The 25,056-nt window shown below is 40.8% G+C and overlaps 1 protein-coding gene across 1 annotated transcript; it reads right to left on the bottom strand.

Moving 5' to 3' along the window:
- Positions 1–1,013: 1,013 nt before the first annotated feature.
- Positions 1,014–24,815, bottom strand: RAB1A (RAB1A, member RAS oncogene family). The gene is made up of 6 exons (XM_005287232.4): positions 24,409–24,815; positions 12,467–12,539; positions 8,758–8,853; positions 4,565–4,660; positions 2,660–2,791; positions 1,014–2,321 (listed from the first exon to the last, which is right to left on the bottom strand). Exons 1-6 carry the CDS (start codon positions 24,429–24,431, stop codon positions 2,124–2,126), a joined length of 618 nt encoding a protein of 205 aa, XP_005287289.1. The 5' UTR covers positions 24,432–24,815; the 3' UTR covers positions 1,014–2,123.
- Between the last annotated feature and the right edge of the window lie 241 nt (positions 24,816–25,056).

The raw sequence follows: 25,056 nt of genomic DNA, 5'->3' as shown, positions 1-25,056 counted from the left end.
GAATTCACTTGTGTGGCAGTCTCATTTGAAAGTGTTTTTCCCCCCTCCTTCAGTGAACATCCTCTTTCAGAGGATACTGCCCATTTCCTGATCTCATTAGCAGTTCTCAATACCCAAATACCACCACTCCTGCTTATAAAAGCAGGTCACCTTACATTAGTCTGAATTGATCCAACAAGCATCTATTATACAAAGTATACCACTTTGACAGGTTTCAGAGTAGGAGCCGTGTTAGTCTGTATCCGCAAAAAGAACAGGAGTACTTGTGGCACCTTAGAGACTAATAAATTTATTAGAGCATAAGCATGAGCAGTAACCCACGAAAGCTTATGCTCTAATAAACTTGTTAGTCTCTAAGGTGCCACAAGTACTCCTGTTCTTTTTACCACTTTGACAGTTTCTCAGATGGAAAGTTTGACTCCTTTCAGTCATATGACAATACTATTAACACTTATTTTAGTACCAGGTATTATGATTTTTTGTGTCCATTTAACAGGCAAAGTTTGTAATAAGTTTTTTTTTTTAAAGAGCGGTTGCTCCAGAATTTGTTTCCCATATTCAAAAAGCAGATTTGCACCAATTTGTTTTATAGTTTGCATCTCACAACATACCCGAGTTATATTTTGCAACCACACATGAGTATTTTTACCCAGGAGGGAATGAATGTCTAGATGGTCATTTTAAACATGAGATATTTACAAAGCAAACTGAAAATTGCAGTTCTAGATAAAGCTGAACAATTTTACCTTTATAGGAAGTGCTACAGGCTAGCTTCCTGTGTCAGGCACTAATGATTTGATTAGTTCTTCTGTACAAAGATCAGATCACATGTGCATTTGGTTTTAATTGACTCAGCTACTTTGCTGCTACTTAATTTTGAAGTCTTTTAAATCTGTTCCTTTATTTTAAAGGTATACTTTTTTGGTGGCTTCTTACTGACCTTTCAACTGTTTTAGTATCACTTCACAGTTTCATCCCACTGATGCCTTGTGCAGAATTGAATAGTAACTAAGTTGTTGCACTAAGTTTATTTAATAAAGTCAAAACAGTATTTGATTAAAAGAATATGGAAGTAACAGTATATAGAAAGACATGACATACTGGCAGAGTTACATCACCTTGAGTTGTTAGTTAAGTCATTCACATGTTAGGAAAAATGTTTTCCACCTCTAATACAGAGCAAAGTAAACTAGAATTTCTAAAGGAAGTCCTTCAGAAATAAATTAAAGTTCATAGACTAAGATGGGGAAAAAATACTGTACATTCAGAATGCATTATGCTTCCATGAACATTAGTCTCTTAAAGTGTCTTTCAAGTACAGTATATATGCCTGAAGGACTATGACAACTTAGTCTTTTAGGCCATACTTCCTAGTTACATTTTTTGGGAAGGGTGTTTGGTCTACTAGAGGGTCTAAAGTGCCATTACTGCACATGATACATTTTGGGCACAATGCAAGCCTAATTTCCCCCTTAGCCATAAGAATTAAGACAATATTTATCACCATACAGTTTGATATTACTTCCAATAAGTACAATATTTATTAAACATTTCTTCGGTTGTTAGTTACATATTGTGCAACAAATTACAATATTCTGCAGCCACAAATTATATGCAGAGTATGAAGAAACTATTAATCAGATAGTGTAATCTTTCCATTTATAACTCTACAAGAAAGAACTAGCAAATCAGATCTTACATATAACATCTTACTAAACTTTATGCATGGAAAGTGACAGACACTGTTGTGCTGTTTGATACAAAATGGCTGAACTTCATCTTCAGAAGACTAAACCCAACATCAAAACATGCCAATATAAACATCAAAACAAAAAATATATTCTAACCAACCACGGGAAACAGTCTGGTATCAGGAAAAGCAACAAGGATTACACACATTTATAAACCAGCACACACAGGTTTAAAACAGTTCTGAAAATGAAGTCAGCTGTCTTGAGTCAAGGGAATAAAAAAAGTCAGTATTGACCATTTACAATCTGACCTTTGTGGAGACGGTAAGAATCTGTTGTAGTGCAGCTACATACAGTACAATTCAGGCAATTTTTTTCACTTGGGTTCAGATTGCAAAATTCATTGTTGTGAGACAAAGGGGGAGGCAAATTTTAGCAGCAACCTCCACTAGACTGCTTGACTGGAGTGCTCTGAATTTTAACATTGGACTTTTCTGCACCACCAGCTGTAGCTCCAGGACCCATTCGTTTTTTAATCTCTGCAGCCATGGTCATGAAAGACTGTTCTACATTTGTTGCATTCTTTGCACTGGTTTCCAAAAATGGAATTCCAAGGGAATCTGCAAATTCCTGTGAATTGAGAAATAGCAAAGAGTAAGTCTTAATACTTGCTACTAGAAAGTTCAGGATTCACCTGAGTTACTTTAAATTAAAAATGGATTTCTGAACATTAAAGGAAAAACTGCTACTGGCTCAAACCACCATCCCTCCCTCCCCAGCACAACCCCTAAATTTGATCATGTGCACTTCATAACACTTGAAGGGACACCAGGATTTGCATTTTCTAGCACCAGCACATTTGAGGACTAATAGAAGTGAGTTATTTACTTAAGTAGGATGCATTCAAGTGGGTTCAGTTTTGGTAACACATTTATGTGATTGGATCATTAAAAAGCCAGTTGACATACCTTTGCTGTTGTATAGTCTACTACTTTCTTTGTGGTCAGGTCACATTTGTTCCCTACCAACAACTTGTTAACATTTTCACTGGCATAACGGTCTATTTCTTGCAGCCACTGTTTTACATTATTGAACGACTCCTAGAAGATAAGAGATTACTTTAAGTATTCCTCTCCAAGAAACCAGTGCCACTACAGTACCATTCATTGTTATTCAGAAATCGAGACAGCCTTTGCAAGTGCACTATTATAAAATGCATCATTTGCATATCCAGTGATAGTTTGTATTTCAGATGCTTTGCATGTATTTATCTCCTGGATGTTAAGCAAAAATGAGGCGGTTTCTGGGGCAGGTCTGGCTTTTGCACTGTCAGGGTTGGGTGCAGTCTCACTGCTGAATCAGTGTTCCTGGGGTGGGGGGAGGTTGCAGGGTGATCTCCCATCTCTGTGCAGCCAGTGGCCTGTGTTCCAACACCATGCTGGAGCCTCCACATTTATTAATTGAAAAATAAAATTTGCAGAATTTAATTTTTTGGTGCAAAATTTCCTCACGAGTATCTTATGTTCTTCTAATCCTGCACTAGTGTATGCTGGTTCCTCTGGCCCTAGTGCTTCCCCCAGCCCTAAAAAGACCCAGGGATTACAAATGTTTCCTCCAGGCCATTATTGGACCAATGAGACCTTCCTGCCCCAGAGCCTCCACTGGCTCTGCAGAGGAGACTGGACTCCAAGTAGCCGGAAACATGTTTGAGCTGTCAAAGCAGGACATAAGTGAAACTGTCCATATGCTAAATACCACTGGATACAAGTGTAAGCTAAAGGAAAGGATTTTTTTCACTTTCATAAAACAAAGGCAGACATTGGACTACTAAAAAGTCAAACACGTTGAGAAATGAGTTTTGAGTTGTTCCTTTAGGGAAAGCTTCACAGAATGCTGTTTTGTACTTGGTACTGAGGAGTGGTCAACCAATCCTATACTGTTCAGTTAACTGGGATCCAGGGGCCCTAATCCATCTTCAGCTGCCTTCACAGCAAAAATCCCTACAAGCCATGCCACTGGAACCACCCATTCTGCAAAAGCCATCAGTGAGCAGTAACCTGAATACAAAAGAGTTAAGTGAATAGGAGGGCAACAAGCATATTACAGAAGTTTGTTTTTATAGTGTTAGATGCCCTCATTAAATCCACAAGACAAGCAGCCTACAGGAAAGCCTATTATAATAGTCTGCCAAGATAATACATGCATGTGTGATGGAAGTAAATTTACTGACGTTAAGATGTTTCCTATTAATTTAGGAGATGGCAATACATCCCAGGTCACTGAAGATTCTCAACTAGCTTTTATTTCAGAAGGAACATAAAACAGTATGACAGCTCTCCCCCTGGAATTATTAGAGTAAATCCTACTACAGCAATTCTGACTCTAGGCCACACAAAGCTGAAGTACACATGGAATAAAGCAGGAACAGTTGCCCTTGGAAAGAAGGAGTTTTCCTTCAGTTAACTTAAAGTACAAGTAGTTTTAACCTTTCGTGCTGTTTGTTCCTGCTGCCAATACCAGTACATTTTGATGCATCCAGGTCTCGGCTGCCTGTGAAGTTTTGTTGATTTTTCTCTATCTCCACATGACACCACTCCCCCAACTTGAAGCCCAGAGAAATCAGAAGTTTGAAGCTGTGTCTAACTTAAGTTTGTGTAATATTGGTGCAAGTCTGGAGAAAACTGATCTGTTAAAGATATTCAGCAAGTGTGACCAGATTATTTTTAGCATTCAGAAGTACCAATTCATAACCTATAAGGTGTCTGCGCATAATTGAAGACCCAAATAAATCTACATCTGAAAGAACTGACTTTGTATGTCTATTGGCCTACGTTGTTTCTCAGCACTACACGAGTGTCTAATTTAGACCTTACCTGGTCTGTAACATCATACACAACTATGATGCCATGGGCTCCTCTGTAGTAACTGGAGGTGATCGTTCGAAATCTCTCTTGGCCTGCTGTGTCCCACTGCAAAGTGTGACAATTAAGATTGTTAGAGGTCTAAACAAAAGGTGTAACTGTAGAATCATAGAATCATAGAATATCAGAGTTGGAAGGGACCTCAAGAGGTCATCTAGTCCAACCTCTCTGTACCAGAGAGACTAAAGTTAGTCTTAACTGGATTGTGTAAAAAAAAAAAAAAAAACCACACACACCAATCTAATGAAGCTCCCCAATTATACACAAATCAGTTGGAGTATAAACATCCCTTAACACCCTCAAATAAGACAAGTCGGTCATCTTACCACTGCTTTACAATAACTATTCACTGAACACTAGTCTGGTCACGTTTTAGAACTTCAATGCGATAAAGCAGCCTCCCCAATATGAGAAAGATTACTGCAGAGGAACAAGACTCTAAAATGATCCTTGCAAGTCCATAAGAAGTACTATTGCAAGTAGATAGAAAACTTTCATCTTCCTACAGTTTGACAATACTAACCAGGCATCCTCTTTCCTCCTAAGAAACTGAATGAAAGTAGGATAGCCAAAGAAACTCACCACCCAAAGTCAACACAATGCTGGGAAGACTACTGAGGCAATCACCTTCAACTGGCATCCAGCGTTTAGGCCACAGATCAGTTGCAGCAGTAACTCCTACATCCAGCTAGAACTACACCTATCCCAGCCCACTCAAAAATGGCTGGTCAAGCCTTGTGTTTCCCAGATGCAAGATACACAAGTGTTAAAACGGATTGCCTTTGAGGCATAGGCAAGGCTGGAAAGCAGGTGGAAATTAGTTTAAAGCCAATTTCTGTCATAATAGGTCACGGGCATACTGCTGAAGGCAGCTGAAGTCATGTTAAGCTACTTCACTAAATCCTTGTCTACATTAGCAAAGACAACCATTGTCAACTGTTTCAGCTGAACTGCAGGTGTAATCCCCCCCCCCCCCCCCAAAAGCTATGTTTAGCATCATTTCAGAAGCAGTTGTCAAATGTATGATTCAACTATATCAACTATCACGGACACCCCTTGGGCTAGATTTATTGTTCTGCTACAATGCTTAAGTGTCACCTAGGCTGGTGAAGAGCAGCCCCCCCCAGACAGCCATAACCTCCCTGGTAATAGCCTTGATTCAGGAGGCTCACCCACCTAGGGCAGCCCCAGCACCACAACCCTCCCCCCCTGGTCCCAGGAGCGAAGAGAGGAGAAGAAGAGAGAATCAGACCAGGAGAAGGAGGGGACAGGACCAAGACAATCCTGCACCCCAATAAGGCAAGACCTGACCTAAACTGCACAGAACGATGCACCAGCCCCCAAGAAAGGGAAGTGTAAGCCCTCACACCCCTCAGTGCAGGGATAAGAGCGGTCCCTTTTCTGCAACAGTTTTACTAGTATAGATGAGGCCTTAATTGTACCTTTTAGTTTTCTCACAAGGGTTTTCATAGAAGCAAATCCATTTGTCCAAGTGTATTAGTCACTAACTTTAGGCAGCCATCTACAAATAACTTTGTGCATTTAGCATGGGAAAATTAAATTATGAAACCACCACCTACAATAGTAGTTCTATTTTCAACTATGCCTGAAGTGTTCTAAACAACTTCTGACCTAAAGTGGCTAGAATGAGTTTCCAAAAGGCTCCTGCTCTCACTGGAAGAGCTGCTTCTAGATTTAAGCTTTTTCCCCATAATTTTTTTCGGAACTAATGCAATACTTCAGTTCAAAGTTTAAGATCAACAATATTAGGAGTGCCCATGTCATGGTAGTAGTATCTCCTTTATTGCAGAGTAGTATAGCTCAATGCACTTACATTAATTCAGATTGGAAAGTCACTGTCCCTGTCTATTGGCACTCTAAGAGCAGAGACTGTAGTGCAAGGAAGGTATGCTGTAGGTAGTCCAGAGCTTGAAATGCATGGACTATTGCTAATGCTTGCTTTAGGCTTATTCCAAAGCCAGCTGTTTTAGTTTAAGTATTTTTGGCTCCTGTCCCCATAGAATTACACAGAATACTTAAGTCATCCAAAATAAATTAGTTACCACCATTCATTAGCCTACCCAGGCACTCCATGTTACGGTAGCCATTAAATACCTTGCTAGACAGGTCATCCTAGACCTGTCCTAAACTGGACAAGAGAACAAATCTTGTAGGTAAGAGCTTTCTGTTGAAAACTGGGTCTATTCTAGGAACCAAAAACCAAAGCAGCTTGTAAGTGTTGCAAAAACACAGGAGAAAAAGTCATGTTTCCTGGTAGGCAGCTGAAGACCATTCAGGGATTTAAAGATACATTTCTTCACATTCTACTCAAATAAGTGGCTAGTACAAAGCATGTTCTATATGCCAATAGGGACAAAATGCAATTGAGACAAGCTGCTGCATCTGCACTCAACTGTCCTTGAGGAACACCCAGAACCTTCAGTTCTAAGCAGAGTGTAATACGGTTTCACCTTAGCTAGATTACTGTAACTATGGCAAAGTCTAAGTCAGAGTGGAGAAGCTGCAGTTTGGCAGAATCAAGGAGTGTAATTTACACACATTGCTTGATATAAGGCACGGTTTTAAGAGTGTTTAATATCTCCTCACACACAGACTAAGCCGATGAGGCCAGGTGAAAGATACCTGTACCACCCCTTTTTTTTTTCCCCCCATACACACACACTTCACACCTTCACTTCTACACCTTGCCAAAAATTCTGTTCCCACCCCTTCTTTATGCAGCTCATATCTGAGGACACCCAGCAAGTGCAGGTCTTTGAGCTCCCAACTCCTCCTTCTGCATCTGTCTTTCTACAGAGAAATAGCTCACGGGCCACTTTGCTTTCCTTCCCCTCTTCTCCTGAAGAATCAGTAATATCTGAGCCATTCTCCTTGCCTTTCCCACCAAGGAAGGGTGGATAGCAGTTCCCTCAATCCACTCTGCACAGTTTCTACTCTTCCTAAGCAAGCTTTTTTTTCAAAGCCCTAACACACACTTCAAAGGGGCCATTTTTGCTCTTCGTGCCAAGTAAAGAATGCTTTTTACACAAGTGTGTTTAGTCTGCTGCTGCTGCTATATACAAACTTGTGATTGTTGTATTTTGGTAGACAACAGAAAGTACTGAAGTCTACCTACTTATTACTTGACTTTAGCAAATTAAACATTAACTCCACTATACCAATGTGGGTAACCTGTGTCAGTTTTCCAGTGCTTTGAGATCTAAAGATAAAGCCTGTAAAGGCTAAGTGTTAATACTACATCCCCAAGTCTGCGTTTCAGCAAACTCAAGGTGTAAGGTTAATCCGAACATTCTTGCTAGCAGAAAGAATTTAGTATGAAGAATTTTAGCAATGCAGGTTAAGAGTGTTTACCTTCCTCAAGTGTTCAGGTTGAACCTTCCAGTTCACATGTTGTAGTATGAGGCCTAGTTGTACACTAAAGGCCAAGGATCAGTTACCCAAACACTAACCAAGTTGAGGTTGCTGCATTTAAGAGTACCAGCAAAGAATGTGTACGTATTGGGCAATTTATATTCAATAGTTTGAAGTTACTGCCATTTGCACAGAAAGCAAAGATAGTTACTATAAAGCAATTCCTTGCCACGCAAGGTAGATTTTCAGGCTATTTGTGTCTTAAGAGATCTGTACCTGAACCTGCATTTGTTAAATGACACGTGTCCTGGTTATTCTTTAACCATCTTGATATTAGATTTAGCCCAAGTGTTTTCCCTGTGCTTAATTTTTGCTCATAATCTAAGCAATTTGCAACTCTGAGATGCTGTTTAACCTTTCTACTTAGACGAAGACATCTGTGTATCCTATAAAATTGTCTACAAGCATTGTAATAAGTGCAAATGGACAATCCTATCAAGAATTAAGATATTCGCGTGAGAAATCTTAAGATTGAGAGTCAAAAGCAGTACCTCAAGCATATGCTTGCTTACAACATGCAAATAACTATGCAACTTGAACTATTTTTTTGAAAACCATACTTGCTTATTGAAACATTTGACAAATCTGCCCAATATTTTACTAAACATGCAGAAAAGTGCACTGTGCCAGATCAATAAAGTTACACATTAGTCAGAATTTACATGATTACTATTAATAGCCTCTGAATATTATCAGAGTTAAGACATACTTACTATTTGAAGTTTGATTGTTTTTCCATCTAACTCTATAGTCCTGATTTTAAAATCCACACCAATTGTGCTGATGTAACTTTCTGTGTACGTGTCATCCTAGAACCAGAGAAAAGAATGAATTTAGTGATTATAAAACCAATGAAATCTTAAATCTCTCCTGAAGGAATATCAGATACCCATGGTGAAGAAACAAGCCCTGAATATTGCTTCATAAAATGCCTACATTCTACTACACCTCTACCTCGATATAATGCTGTCCTCGGGAGCCAAAAAAAAAAAAAATCTTACCACGTTATAGGTGAAACCGCGTTATACTGAACTTGCTTTGATCCACTGGAGTGTGCAGCCCCCCCCCTCCTCCCCGCAGCACTGCTTTACTGCGTTATAGCTGAATTCGTGTTATATCAGGTGGCGTTATATCCAGGTAGCAGTGTACTACATTATGTTAATTGGGATGGGGTCTTCGTACAGTGCCTAGCACAATGGGGCCAGTGAACAAGGCCCCTTCCACACTACCAGCATATAAATAGGAGGTTTTGAAAGTTTTCCCCTACAGGTACTCAAGTTAGTTCCATTTTTGGAACTAAGTCCCACTGACAGATTTGGGAGCCTAGATTTCATTAAAAGTCAATGGGACTTGGGTACCGAAGTCACTTTTGAAAGTTTTTCCTGGTCTCATTAATTAAGAAATGGGGAATCCTAAAAACAATTTAACACCATTCTATTAGGATCCCTGTCTGAATAGTGACATTTGTTTTTAACATCTCTTGTTTAGGAGTCACCTCTTCAGGTTACTCAGAAATAAGACTCATTTTATTTAATTTTTCTAAACACATTTAGATGAAGCTTTGTGCAAAACGGCACAACTCTAACAAGAACATTAGCATCTTTCAAACTAGGAAGTGAAATGGGAAGTCAAGGGTTTTTCTTTCAAGGTATATTTACTTCTAGACAGCTTCTACTGCACATTCTACACCAGACATCCAAATCTTCTATTGCACTAGAGATCTTTGGCGTGGAAAGAATTAAATTAATGGAGGACTGTGTCTTGGGAAAAGAGAAGATGAACTCTTAAAGCAAAGATATTGTGAAAATGTTTGACCCTAAGTGATGAAATAGGGAAGGGGAATGGTGGCATGCAGCACAAGCAAGATGGTCTCTAAATGAAAATCTGCAAGAGGTGTTAAGAGTAATAAATTTAGCTGTCACAGCAATAAACCCAGTAAGGATTTTTAACAGTTGGGATGCAACAAATTCACATTTCTTGATTACCAATACTCCAACTATAGAATACAAATCCAAGTAACCAATAGCCATCATGAAGGAAAGGAGCCAGAGAGCTAGGAATCTCTTGAGCTGGGGGGATGCATGAAGGGAGAAAGCATATCAATTCAGAAATGTGCTCACAACCCCTTCCTTCAAGCAAGGCACACTAAGTAGTCCCACCACTCGGTGCCCTTTTTAAAGTTTGATACTGCATTTAATTCATCTTGAGACTTGGTGCTGGGCCATTTAGGTGGCATAAATAAAGCAAAAAGTAATCAGCAAGTTTAAAGACTTTGAATGACCATTTAGCCAACAAGTTGAAAAGGAAGCCTATGTAAATCAATGTTAAGTGACTCATGCATATGAAAAACAGGAAATGTGAAACTTGATTCTCTTAAAAGATTGTTACTTTAAAATAAGTTACTTCTTAATACTGCCATGTCTGGCTCCAATTAAGAGGGATTAAATTTCTTATCAGTAAAGGCAATAAACAGTCTTTGACACAACACGTGGATCAAACCACATTGCTGCAGAGGCCTCTTTGCCTTAAAAGATTCCATTTGATTACTGTATATACTCAATCATAAGCAGTTTTGTTTATAAGCCAACCCCCCCCAGATGGATAAGTAAAAATGGAAATTTGTTATGACCCATTCATAAGCCGACCCTAGAATTCAGGGGTCAGCGAACTTTGGCTCCCGGGCCATCAGGATAAGCCGCAGGCTGGCCGAGATGTTTGTTTCCCTCAAACGTCCGCAGGCCCTGAGGTAAACCTAAGTAAACAGAGTGTCCCGGCATGCCAGCTGCTTACCCTGATGGGCTGGGACAACAACTGGTGGGGAAATTTGGGGGGCACGAGAGAATCTGGGGGTCAGGGGAGTAACCCCTGTGACCACCCCCCACATGACCCCACCCCTAGCCTGTGACCCCACACTCTCCCAATCCCATCCCTTCCCACCTTATCTGGTGAGGAGGTCTCTGGCCTGGCTGGAGCTGCTCTGGCAGGCTGGGTGGCATGGCCACAGGCTGCTCTGGGGAGCGGGGCCGAACAGCACTGCAGCCTGCCAGCCCCGGAGCTGCAGCTGCTTTGGAGGCTGGGGGAAGAGCAGCGTGGCCAGAAGCGGAAAGACTCTGGCCCCGCCTCTTCCCTTCTGGCTCTGCTGCCTCTCCTTGCTCCCTCTGTTGGGGGGGGAGGGGCTGTGTCCCACCTCTCCCTCTCTATACCCATTCATAAGCTGACCCCTGTCTCTGGTGCTTCCCTTTCGCCCCCCCAAGGACAGCTTATGAACGAGTACATATGGTACGTTCTTCCATTTTGAAATTAAAAATATACATTAAGAAGTTAAAAAATCAAGGATAAATATCAAGTGGAAACTTACAGTGAGAAGCTAGACAGATTACTCCAACAGGAATTTGTTGCAGCTTACCTTCATTTTCTGTTGTGGTTCAGTATTTTATTATGTATTTTGCTTGAATAGGCCTCCTTACCCTGAACTCTAGCTTTATGCCCTTAAGTGGACTTGAGCTATGGAGAACTACTAATTTGTCAGTGACATGGAACCCTTACGGATAGGCTTTTGCACATTTGAATTAGACAGTGACAGACTAAGGGTATGTCCACACTACCCACCGGATAGCGATCGATTTATCGCGTCTAGATGAGATGAGATAAAAATTGATCCCCAAACACGCTCCCCGTCAACGCCGGAACTCCACCAGGGCAAGAGGCGGAAGTGGAGTTGACAGGGGAGCCGCGGCTGTTGATCCTGCTCCGTGAGGACGGGAGGTAAGTCGATCTAAGATACGCAACTTCAGCTATGCTATTCTCGTAGGTATTAGTAAGAGTTGAAAGAACATCTTAAAACACTTAGTCTTCCCAAAGCATACAGTTTACATTAACTGGATGTGTTTGTAGGCGGCTGTACGTTGGACATGAAAAGTCATCTGAAGGTTAAGTGTTCAAATGTATTTGTATTGCAATACAAATAAGAAAGCGTGACCTTAGATTGCTGTGATACTATTGCTTTTACTGGCATTTTCCTTGATTTCTAATAGTTGTTCACTATTATTTCCTTTGTGAATGCAACCTTAACACAAGAACTGTGTCTGCCAGACTAAATACCTTGTTTTCTAAAGTAGAAAGTAGAACAGATTAAGTTAATCAAGGAAATAACTGCTTGTAGTGGCAATTTTGATTTATTCAGTTCTTACCCATTCATAAATCATTGTGACAGAATAATCCAATTAGCTGTATCAGTAAAATATGGGAAGAAGAGAATAAGCGAAGTACCCTCTTCGACCCACCGATCTTCCCTTGGCATACCAACTCCCGGAAAGTCAAGTATCAGTCTCCTCAAATGGAAATATCTCCTCACTTACAATTGCGTGAATACAACTTTTTATATAATTGACAAAATAGCTTTGAAAGCATAACTGAACTTACTGCAAACCTAAGTAGAAGGCAAGACTTCCCAACACCAGAGTCTCCAATCAGAAGTAGCTTGAATAAATAGTCACTGCAAAGAGAAAGATATTGTTAGTATTTATATACCACTGAAATTTAAATCTGATATTTGAAGAACTTGATTTACTCAGACCATACACTTTGATGTAATGCTATTTCTTTGAAATTGTAATTTGCTACCGTTACTGTCAGGAAACAAGAGTACTTTTTCCTCCCTCACAAGATTACTATTCAGTCTTTACAGTTTTGTACAGTATACTTTATTTAAATAGAAGTAAAAACTGACATGCTGGAATGGAAGATTCAGTGTCTGAAGTATGTTCTTCACACATGCAGTACTCATGTAACGTTTTGTCATGTACCAGAAACACTATTTGTTTTAACTAGACCTTGTTCTCCTTTGTGCACTCAAGTCAAATACATTACTGTCACAATTGTCAGTATACTCATGTTTCTAAATAGCATAAATTCTCAGAAGTAAGGATTTATTATCCAAGTACTAACTGTACTAAGGCTGAGTCAACTAGCAAAAAATAAAGATTATTATTAACAGTTGCTGCTAAGATCTGAGAGCCAACTCAAGTATTTACACCACAATAACTGGTCACAGCAGAAGAGTGAAAAGCTGGGAACTGAGGTTTTTTTTTTTTAATTTAGAAAAAAAAAAAAGACTAAAGTTTGATTCCACCTCCTTTTTCGGAATCAGTACAATTTACCTTCTCAGTACCAAAACAGGATTTGTGCCTTCTAAATTACACCCTTGTTGCTCAAAAATTGAATGTTGTCAGTCAAATATCTTAATGGATTTTTTTAAAACTGGCTGAAGTTTGTCTTTAAGCCTCAGAAGGAAGGCTAACAGTGTAGCGTGCAACATAAAAATTTGCTATAGCCATCACTGAAATGTAAGCGATCGTATTATCAGTGTCTTAATGAAGACAAGAGTATTTGATAGTCTTGACTGAGTAAGAGCTAAAGATGACAGAAAATCATTATCTATTCCATTCCACTCATGTTGCCTTCTAGTTTAGAGACAGTACGTTTGCTACTGGCAAACCAGAACAGAGATTTTCATGCTCCAAAAGGTGTCCAATGTGACATTAGTTCTAGGCAGCTCCACAGAGTAATCAACTATGAACTCTTTACTCTGCCTGTTGTTAGCTAAGTGTATTAGGTCAGAACTGACCATTTATTAGCTAAAGATCCCAGCCACCAGAATGACAAATATGGAATGTAGAATTAATACTGCTCCAAGGCATTTGTACTTTTGAAATCAGCAATATTAAAGGATTCAAATCTGAGAAACGAAGTTAACTACAACTTGTACATTTTAAAAAGATAGTGATTTAATACTTCAGTACTGATGATGCCAATATTACTTTACTGAAGATTGATTGTAAGTGGCAGCTGTCTGGTATTCAACTAAGAAAGTTAAAGCCTCGAGTTCTGGGATTCCTCCCTTTGGCAAAGAATTTAAATAAGCTTCAACTTAAAGAGAAATGAAGATTCTATTTCATTAGTACTAGCAGCCTAAGTCTATTGAACCAAATACAAGTCAGTCATAATTCAAGACAAATAGGACCGTGTAATACTAAAAGATCAAAGCTTCTTCAGGAGACGTGCACTGTACTGAAGAGTAGCGTTTTGTTCTCTCCTGAACATCAGTTTACGTTGTAGGTTTAAAATAGGGAGTTATCAATCATGAAGATTATAGGGCAGTGGCATTAAGCCACCCCTGAAATATAGAACTATAGTTTGGGCCACATTTGTCAGTGATTTTCAAATATCTATTTATGTGATTAAATGTTTGATAGCATAATAAGACATGGAAAGACATCCTGCTCATCTCCGGTACATCTGGAACTGTACATTGGTCATTCCTATAGTCTGGCAGGGAGATACTTTTTTCCAGACACATGAAGGTGCCATTTGAGACGGTTTCTGTAAGTCATTTGACTACTTTTAATGATACTATAGCAGTGTAGGGAAATAGAATTATGTGAGACCTTATGACAATTATACTCATTAACATCTTTATCAACTGCTTAAAACATTAAAATTTCTCAGCTATACAGATCTGATGCTGGTGTAAGGAAATTTGTACTAAAGTTAATCACTACAGCAAACAGCATAATGAAGTTAAAATCTGGAACATCTACATAAGAAAACTGTTCAACATCAAGATACTAAACTTAATAAATGATACATCATGGCAATATGAAGCAAACTGTATTATAGCAGCCTAAACCAGTGGCTCTCAACCTTTCCAGACTACTGTACCACTTTCAGGAGACCGATTTCTCTTGTGGACTGCCAAGTTATGACTCACTTAAAATCGACTTGCTTTACAGAGTCAGACATAAAAATACGGAAGTGTCACACTTACTGAAAAATTGCTTACTTTCATTTACCATACAGTTATAAAAAAGTTTTAAATATAAATATTGTACTTTCATTTCAGTGTATGGTATATATAGCAGTTTTAACAGGTCATTGTGGGTATGAAATTTTAATTTGTACTGACTTCATTAGCGCTTTTTATGTAGCCTGTTATAAAAGTAGGCAAATCTTCCTGAGTTGACGTACCCCATGGAAGACCTCTGTGTACTACCAGAGGTACCCTGGTTGAGAACTGGCCTAAACTATAGTTAATAAGTTGCAAAGAACCAGACAGTATCTATACTGCAATATTTTAAGTTGCATGGACATTTAGCTCAGTGAGAATCTTCACATCACCGTTTGAACAATCCACTTGCCCAGAAGATATTCCTGACCACTGAGGGGGAAATGCCATCAACTTCAGTAGAAGCCAAACATTCATTTAAAAAGATTACAGCCTTCCAAACATCATGCTTAAACAGATGCACCACTATTTCTGCCCACTTTCCTCACTGGTCTACCTTCCCTCTGCATTTCTTTCCTTGCAGTATCCCCAGATCCCCCATCTTTATGAGCTGTATTGCCACCCCACCTCCATTTCATCTGCTGAATGGATAAGCAGTACGAAAGTTATTAGATTTAAAATGTCATTATGCTTTGAAGTTTGTATTCCAGCCTGATCAATGGGAGACAAAGGTATTCTCTTACTACCTCCACCACTCCAGCATGGTTTAGTAGAAAGGGCATGGACAGACTCAGAAGACCTGGGTTCTATTCCAAGATCAGACACTTGACCTCCCACCGACTGTCTTGTCTAGTTAGATAAGTAATCATCTCTCTTCCCCAAAAGCTTACAAGTCCATAAAGCCTCTAACACAATGGGACCCTAATCTCAGGGCTGAGCAACAAGCTAAGAATAACATGAAATGGATTCCTTCAGTATTTACAAGTGAATCAAATAGCCCTTTAACTGAAACTGCCTATTAGATTACCTACTGTAGACTGCAACTACTCTAGAATGATCCTGCAGCATAGAGTAAGCCTGTTCTAGACAAAAAAGGCAAGTATTGAGTTATGCTCCCCACATCCTAGTAAGGTTAGACAGTTCCTACCTTTAGAGCCATCAACTTGAGGAGACATTACTCTAGCTATGCTAAGTTGTAAGTTAAGCTGCCGGAGACAGGAAGACAGACTTGAAGCTGACCACTCATTTACTTAGCCACAGGAGTTTCACAATATAGAAATGACATCTGGAATCTTCTCAAGTGGACAAGTCAAGGACAGTCTTAACTTTCCATTAGCTTGACTGGTATTACCTATATGAATTATCTTAGCACTGCTCATCAGCTGGACACCAACTAGCTGGAGGAAGTTTAAACATTCCCTCCATCTCCACAACATCTGGAAAAAGCGGTAGGCAAAATCCAAATACTAAGATCCCCACCACTTTGCTGTCCCTGTGTGTGTTGCTTAGGAAACTCCACTTTGCCACTAACAGGGATTAGCAAGTGTATGATAGCTGGGTGAAGGCTTCATATCTCTCTCTCCCCCACCCCACACACACACACTAAATATAAAAAGCCTAGTCATTCCAAAGCCAAGTTAGAAGTACAAGGAGGTGTAGTTTTCCCTTTTAAGGTTTAGCTTCTATCACATTTACCAAGCACATATATAGACTTGAGAGAATCTAGGGATTTGTTTTTAATCAAGATTACAAATATGGAAATTTAAGATTTTTAATAAAAAAGTTTCTAGACCAGGAAAGCAGCAGGAGTTTACAGTTCAAGGGTTCTCAGCATTTTCTATGTCGTCCACCAAGTCACATGTTCATAAGAGCTAGAGATAAGCAAGTACCTGCTTACAGAAGTGTTGCCCCAAAATTTTTAATAAAAATCCCTAGCAATTTGGAAGTGGAGACAAGTAAACTAAGCAGACTCCATAATTAAGGTTTTACAGACTGAAACTTGTAACAATTTCTAAATCTGACTTCTCTAAAGACTGGATTACTGGATATGTGACTATTAGCTACAGTATCTTGCTTCGGGCCAGCATGCAGACCATAAATTGGTCATGGAGGCTTTACATTCTGTTCCTAGACCAGGACTTAGATCAGGGGTTCTCAAACTGCAGGTTGGGACCCCTTAGGGGGTTGCAAGTTTATTACACAGGGTTTGTGAGCTGTCAGCCTCTAGCCCAAATCCCGTGTCACATCCAGCATTTATAATGGTCTTATAAATTTAAAACTTTTAAATATATCTAAGGGGGGGGGTGTCACACTCAGAGGCTTGCTATGTGAAAGGGATCACCAGTACAAAAAAGTTTGAGAACTACTGACTTAGATATTTGAAAGAGAAAATCATACTGGTCCATGAGTTTGTTTCAATGTTTACTTATATCAATCTTGTTGTTCTGAGCCTCTGCCTCTCCCTCCAGCCTTCCCAACAATTCTGCCTCATGCGCCATCAAAACAAGAGGAACATGCAAAAAGATTAGGCAGGCAGCGAGCCACCTGAAGGCAGCTGTTCTGAGAGAAGTGCTGCTACTAGCAATAGGTTTGGAGCAGCAGACAGGCAGGCAGTTTTAGTGAGGAGTGGAGGACAAAGTACATGACAAGTGGCCCACTATTTGTCCTCTGGCCAAAAGGGTCAGATCTTCAGGCCCCGAAGGTCAAAGAGCTCTGCTGTAAGCCAAGAAGAGAAACAGCAACTATAAGTGAAATTTGAGACTGACTCAACAGCTCAACTGAGAAACTTTGGAGTAGTTCTGCTCATTTCTAATTTAGACTGAACAGTAGAGTAAAGTGAGCCATGCAGTAGTTCTTTCCTCTACAAAGCCAGCAAGATACTTCTAGCAATACACAAGCTAGTGCTTTGAGATTACTGTCGTGGAAAAACTCTTAAGGTTTAGAAGGGACACTTATTCCTCATTTTAGAGCACAGAATAGCTTATAGTGAAGATTCTGAAAGATGCATTATGGTCTTGTCTTCACTAGGGAAAAAAGTGTGTTCTTAGCACCTTTTAGCTAACAAGTTAAAAGCCAAAAGACGACAAGGCAGCTGTAAAATTAGTGTGTTAGCAGGCATAGGTAAACTAAGCTCTAGTGTATACCTCAACCGGCTAGCTGCCTGGTCATCACTAGGATAGTTCCTCATGTCAGTCACCATACATTAAAATGGCCAGGATAGGCGGCACATAATATCAAAAGCTCCTTTAAAAGTGCCTCCATCTTATATGCTGGCATTCATGATCAGCCATAGAGCCCTATAATTTTTATTTTTTTTTTAATTTGTTAATAGCTTTTTGCAGATCACAATCAACTCTCAAATTTGACTTGGCAACCACCCCTCTCCCATACTAGGGTGGGCCAGCCCAAGCCAAACCTGAGTGGTGCTGTGGCCCTGTATGTGGTTCTCAGTGGTACGCATACTGTTGGGGGTATGCAGAGGTCTTCCGGAGGTACATCAACTCAGTAAAATATTCGCTGAGTTTTACAACAGACTACATAGAAAGCACAAAGTACAAACTAAAATGTCATATGGACAATGACTTGTTTATACTGTTATGTACTTACGTTTCAGTGTATAATATATTTATATTCCAACTGATTTATTGTATAACTACGTGGTAAAAATGAGAAAAAATCAGGAATAACAATTAAAAATAAAAAAGTGTGTCACTATTATGAAATTTCTTTCTAAGCATTAGGTCTTTTTTAGTCCAGTGTAACTTGGGGGTATGCAAAACAAATCAAACTCCTCAAAGGGGACCAGTAGTCTGGAAAGGTTAAGAACCGCTGCTTTATGGCTTGGAGCTGCCCTGCTACATCTTACCCTACAACTTGCTATATCCCACAATGGACAGTTACACTAGCTTCAGAGTAACAGCCGTGTTAGTCTCTAAGGTGCCACAAGTACTCCTGTTCTTTTTGCGGATACAGACTAACAAATTTATTAGAGCATAAGCTTTCGTGGACTACAGCCCACTTCTTCGGATGCATACAGAGTGGAATAAATCTGTATGCATCTGAAGAAGTGGGCTGTAGTCCACCAAATCTTATGCTCTAATAAATTTGTTAGTCTCTAAGGTGCCACAAGTACTCCTGTTCTTTTTACACTAGCTTGTTTATCTAAGGTCCAGCATTGAAATAGTTAATACTAAATCCAAGTTCACTGTTAACTCCCCACCATAATGACTGGGAACAGTTCACACTTCCCAGATGCTTCAGGATATCTGCTGACATTTCATCCATTTAGGATTACTAAACTGAAGGGAACAAAGGCTTTTGAATCCTCCTTACTTTAAGGTAAGTTTATGGCCAATCTCCCCCACCAAAAAGGTGAGGGGAAGGAGATGCTTACCCTCCCTAGTGTCCAAAAACCTCAGCTTCCTCCTCAGTTGCAAAGGTATCAAGGCTGCCTCTCAAATAAAGTGTCCCTATCCAGCTTCTGACCGTACTCTCAATGCCACTATACATTTACATTACAAAAAACCCAACACAAAGTTGGGTACATAACTGCATCTAAAATATAATACTATGCTGACATTATGCATTTTCATATTTGAGTCATTAAAAGCCTGCCACCAGATTTCTAGTTTGCCATAGTGTTGTAGAAATCAGAGCATTTAGTCAGCCATAAGGAATTTTCGAGGATTGGCTGACAGGGAGCTTGGGAAACCAAAGTGGGGACATGGAGGAAAACAGCACCCCACTCAGATGCCCTTCAGGAGCTCATTCAAGAGTTGTATGTGCTTCAATAGCAACAAATGGAGTACAAAGAGTGGACCACGGACTTCTGATCAGCCAGCATCTGTTTTCACCAGCACATGCACATCAAAAATGTGTGGAAGTAGGAATCTTTGGTCCTTCCATGCTTAAACGGACATACCAAGGCAGTTTGGAAGGAGGGCTTGGGGTTACTTGTGTATAGGACATGGTTTGTCTAGATCAGTTTAGCAACACAACAGGAGTATTTCTGTCCACACAAGTTAAGGGCACACTGGTTACATAACAATCAGTAGCATGGTTTTAACCCTAATGCAGGCAGAACATGGGACTAGGTGATCCCTTATGCAAGACCAAAATTGATAACATAGTGGAAGTCTGTGTCCTGATTTAAAGTGTTCTTTAGGATTTTGTACTCCGTGTTATAAAAAGAATAGATGTGGTCTTGGTGATAGACACCTACTGCAATCCCCAAAAAAAAAAAAAAAATCACTTAAAATTCTTTATTCTGCTATCAAACTTTGGCTAGGAGAGAAGTGTGGTTGGTTCTTTTATAGTCTCATTAAGCTCTGATTTTACTTATCAAATAATGTGAAAGCTACTCTGAAAGATGAGGTACCATTAGTTCTACCATGGCAGCAAGAGAAGAGTTGCACTGTTTAGAAGTACAATAAGGTGAAAAGATGAAAATCTAATTTAAAGGAAGATAAAAAGCAGAGAGTTAACTTATTTATTGCACTCCATCAGTAAGTGGAAAAACGCACAATATTTACACTTTAAACATGAACTTGCCCTACACTGGAGAAAGCAGCATTTTTCTTACTTGCAAGAATGCCTGCTTATGCAGACCTGAAATTCAGTAATAGAAAACTTGTTTAAGGACTAAAATTTTAGGATGGACCATTTTAATATTATAATAAAAGAAAGTAAAGACCATTTAAGTTTTAAAATGGTCAGAAGTTTCATAGGAGAAAAGTAATGAGTAAGCAATTTCTAAGCCAGGGATTAGTGAAGTCTCCAGAATATACACTTCAGTAGAAGTCCAGAAAGGAATTTAACCCTCATGATGTAAGCGGTATTTCCTTTAATCTTTTCCATTTAGAGACTGGTTACTTTCTAATTTAAGAGTGGCATGGTTTGGTCACTTTGGAAGTCAATGGAAATCCTTTATTCTCCAAAGAATAGTATACAGCAGCTCCAACCATGTGACAGGGTGAAGAGTGCTATATCTGGTTAACTAATTTCTATGATAAAAAAACCACTAAGGATTGATATTAATGGACTCTTGCATCCCTCTTTATTTTAGACAATCTTTGAATAGTACCAAAAAAAAAAAGCCAGAATTATCTAACCTAAACTGTGCATTTGTACAAGTTTTTTCCATATTGAAGCTAGCTTTTCTAATATTAAATGCCAGTTTCTCAAACTGAAGTAGTATGCAAGATCTCATTCTGGGTCTCTTTGTTAGACATGCTATTCTTCTGAAAGGGTAGGTTTACATCCACTTTGTTACATACAGGTATGTCAACAACTGGTCCCACAAGCGGAACAAAACCAGAATGAAAATTAGTACATCTACACACCTCATAATTCCCTGCAAGAAACACTGACTGTTATTGAATGTTTGAGTAGAGTTTCTGTATTATGTAGAGTTTCTGCACACTAGTCTCACAGTAATGCAGAGTATTCGTTCTAGGAAATCTCTTATAATTAAAATTAGGACTAAAGTTGTAATGTTACTGTATGTATTTTCCTTCTTGTTTTGTTTACTTACTTGCCAACTTGTAAAATTTAAGCAACAGAGGGTCCTGTGGCACCTTTGAGACTAACAGAAGTACTGGGAGCATAAGCTTTCGTGGGTCAGAACCTCACTTCTTCAGATGCAAGGCACTGAAGAAGTGAGGTTCTGACCCACGAAAGCTTATGCTCCCAGTACTTCTGTTAGTCTCAAAAGTGCCACAGGACCCTCTGTTGCTTTTTACAGATTCAGACTAACACGGCTACCCCTCTGATACTTGTAAAATTTAGTCATTCTCAGTGAGTTCCTTAGTCACTGGAAAACTAGTTATATTAAGATGAAATATTTGTGTGTGAATTGTTTTATTTGAAAACCAGTCTGTGCAAGTACTTCCCATCTTTCCAGACATATCAGGAACATAGTTAAAAAACCACACACCCCAAAAACTGTCATGCCCCCTATGCACACACACACCCTCCCCCCAATTGTTCAATGTTACAACATTTTAAATCAAGTGTTTCTGAACTTTTCCAATAGTTGGAATCACTAACAAGCTTTCATTATAACATTTGCGCTAGCCTATTTTTTTTAGATCTTGTAGGCAGTTGTCCAGATTACTGAATATTTCAGAAAGTCAAATGATTGTGAAAATGCTTTGATAATCTGCAAGTCTTTATATTCACTGATCATATTTAATCAGTGCCTTGTTTGAGAAGTGTTTTTTGCTGAAACCACTCTAAAACTTTTGTTACATAATCCTATCAAGAAGCAAAGCTAGTCAGCTTCACAGAAACAAGCCAAACATCCTGGTTTGTCTTGAAGTCCAAGATTAAACCTGACCCAGAACCAATCTAATCTTGAATTTGGGGGTTAAATTAATTCTCTCTCAAGAACGATTTACCCTTCAAAGGATTTACCATTTATCAAGAGATTTCTGAAGTGCTTCTCATTTCAAGGCTGCTTCTAATTAGCCAGCACAAAAAACACAAGGTTGTGATCATATGTCAAGCAAAGAATTCAAAAGCCACTGTCACAGAGCAGCAGTCACTCACTATGTAAAAGCAAACCTTTAGAATAATAAAATATTCGTTTCTGGATTTACTGATATTTTACTAAGAAATCTAGACATAGCCAATAAACTAAGTCCACAACTGAATCACTCTTGCTTTCCAATACCCAAAACATTGCAGTTTTGTGATAATGGACAGCAAGGTAAAGCTAGCTTCATTATCCCAAGCTGAAATGCAAAAAATGCCAGAAGAAAATAAAGGATTTTTAAAATTCATTTCAGTATCTACAGTATTAGCAACAAGTAACAGAGCTTGTTTTCACATTTTCTTTTAAGGTGGCAAAGTCACACTACTCTTAACAATCAGCAGCCTCCTGGCAACAGTAACTAGGGACCTCAGTCAGCTCTACTCCCAAAGTAGTGACTGCTAAAATAAATAAATAAACAAGCAAACAACTTAAGCCGACCAAATAAACTCTCACTTAAGTTGTAGTGGTACTATTAACTAGTATACAATATTTTTCCATCCATAAATGACTCTCGCCAGTTCAAGGCATCACCTGTAGCAGTGGTTCTCAACCAGGGGTCCATGAGTAGGTTTCAAGGGTGTCACCAAGCAGGGCCAGCATTAGACTCACTGGGGCCCCACTGTAGAGTAGAAAGCTGAAGCCCCACTGCATGGGGCTGAAGCCCCGGGGCCCAAGTCCCACTACCCAGGGCTGAAGCCGAAGCATGAGCAGTGTAGCTTTGTGGGGGCCTGATGCTGATCCTGGTTTTATATGCAGAAAACCAGTTACTGTGGCACAGGTGGAGTGTGGAATTTTTATAGCATATTTGGCGGGCAGAGGGCCCTCCGCAAGAAAAAGGTTGAGAACCCCTGACCTATAAGAATATTTCACTATCAAGCCACAGTATTGCAAAATCTACATAAGCAAGAATGTGTTTTGCAAGAGCCATGTGACACACACATGACTTGCAGCTAAAATGAAGGGTGGACTGCTGAATGTTAAGTTGCCAACAGCAAGTGGTCAGAAAGATCCACTTTCTGAAGACCTGATTTTTCCAGGTTTTTAAAATCATTGGTCCTCTTCCTCTCCAAGAGAAACTTAATATTTTAGGGACCAAACAAGCCTTAGTAGAGTCTTAAGTATACAGTGGCAGTGAAATTTACTTGAACAATCAAATTACGTTCTTCCTTCTCCTGCAATGGTTACCTGGATCAAAGTTAAAAACAAAGTTTACTATGAATGCCTGGTCTACTGCTCCTCAGGTTAGTGGAGAAAATACCATTAACTTTTCATGACAAGTCATGAAACCTCCTCACTCCCCATCTGTGAGGATTGCCACAGGTAACCCAAACTCTCCAGAGAGCATAAAAGGCCATATTGGTTTCTCTTTTCATTCCTCTTGTGTGTGTTTCAGTGACATTTTGTACGAAGCAAAATCCACTTGAAAGATTGACAGGAAGAGGGATCACTTGCTTTATAGCCTGTTAATAACCAAGCAAAACGGATCTGAGTTTGCCAGGGCTGGACACAAATCACTCCTGGGGGTCTGACAGGTTGCAGTGACCCAGAGCCTAGCCGGTGACCTCAGGTCCCCCTCTCAGCCCCCTTGCCCAAACCCCAGTGACCTACACCCTCGGTTAAGCCCCAGGAGACACTGCCCTGCCCCTCGCAGGCAAACAGGTCACGTTTACTCCAAAAAAAGCTGTAGCCAAGCTCGCAGGCCAATGAGCTGCCCGGGGCCACTCATCCCAGCGGGAGGATGTCGCCACCTGGCTCTTACACAGCGCTTCCCACGGCAGCTCTCACAGCCGGAGATATCAGCCCCTCGGCCGCATGTCGCCTCCCCATACCCCTTACCGACCCCCACCGCCCCCTCTCCTCCTCCCGCCGCCCTCAGACAGCCCTCCCCACCCCCACCCCATCCCTGCCCCGGCTCGCACCGCCCCTCGCCGGGAGGCCGACACAATGAGGCCCCCCGCCCGCCCGCCTGCCTCACAGCCGCGGCCTCCTCCATCCCCTCGTACCGGGCGAGCGCCCCCCCGCAGTGCCACCCCCGGCCGGACTCACTATTCGGGATTCATGCTGGACATGTCAGTGGGGACCCCGCGGCCTCTGGAGAACGAGCTCGCTCTGAGGAGCAGCGGCGGCGGCCAGACCCCCCCAGCGGGAGCTCCGCAGATGCAGGCGTCCGACGGGGCAGCGGAGGCAGCAGCTTCTCCCCCGTCCCCTCGCAGGCGGCGGCCTCCGCTCTGAGCTCCTCAACCCAAAATGGCTGCCAGCCCCGAACCAGGAAACAGGGAAACCTCTCCCCAAGGAGGGTTTACATGGTGGGAGGGCAGCGGCGGGGGACGCTGGGAAAGCGAGTTCCCAGCCACGGGGGCTCCTCCTACATCCTGCCGGAGCCTTAGACGGGTAGGAACTCGCCTTCCCGGCAACCCTCGCGCCTCATGCGGCGCATGCGCCGTCTCGAGCCTTTCTTTTCTCTCCCCGGTTGACTCTGCTTTGCTGTCCAGGCAGTGGATTGGCTGAGAGCGAGCCGGCCGGGTAACGTCAGCTGTGAGACGTGGCAGCTCGGGCGACTCACTAACCGGACGGAAAGAAGAGGGCGTGGCCGCGGGGTGGCGGAGAGGGGAGGGGCGGGGCTGCCGTAGGCAGAGGGAGCAAGGGCAGGGCAGCAGGGGGGGTAGGGTAACCAGATGTCCCGATTTTATAGGG

The sequence above is a fragment of the Chrysemys picta genome, chromosome 3 (assembly GCF_011386835.1).
Source record: "Chrysemys picta bellii isolate R12L10 chromosome 3, ASM1138683v2, whole genome shotgun sequence".
Taxonomy (NCBI): Eukaryota; Metazoa; Chordata; order Testudines; family Emydidae; genus Chrysemys; species Chrysemys picta.
This window is presented reverse-complemented; position numbering and strand designations above follow the sequence as displayed.

Bases quoted from the DNA above. Each gene is read 5' to 3' on its own strand.
- RAB1A (XM_005287232.4), bottom strand. From the start codon at position 24,431: ATGTCCAGCATGAATCCCGAATA. The intron at 12,540-24,408 runs GTGAGTCCGGCC...TTCTCTTTGCAG, and splicing joins TCCAGCATGAATCCCGAATA to TGACTATTTATTCAAGCTAC. The intron at 2,792-4,564 runs GTAAGGTCTAAA...CTTATCTTCTAG, and splicing joins TGTATGATGTTACAGACCAG to GAGTCGTTCAATAATGTAAA.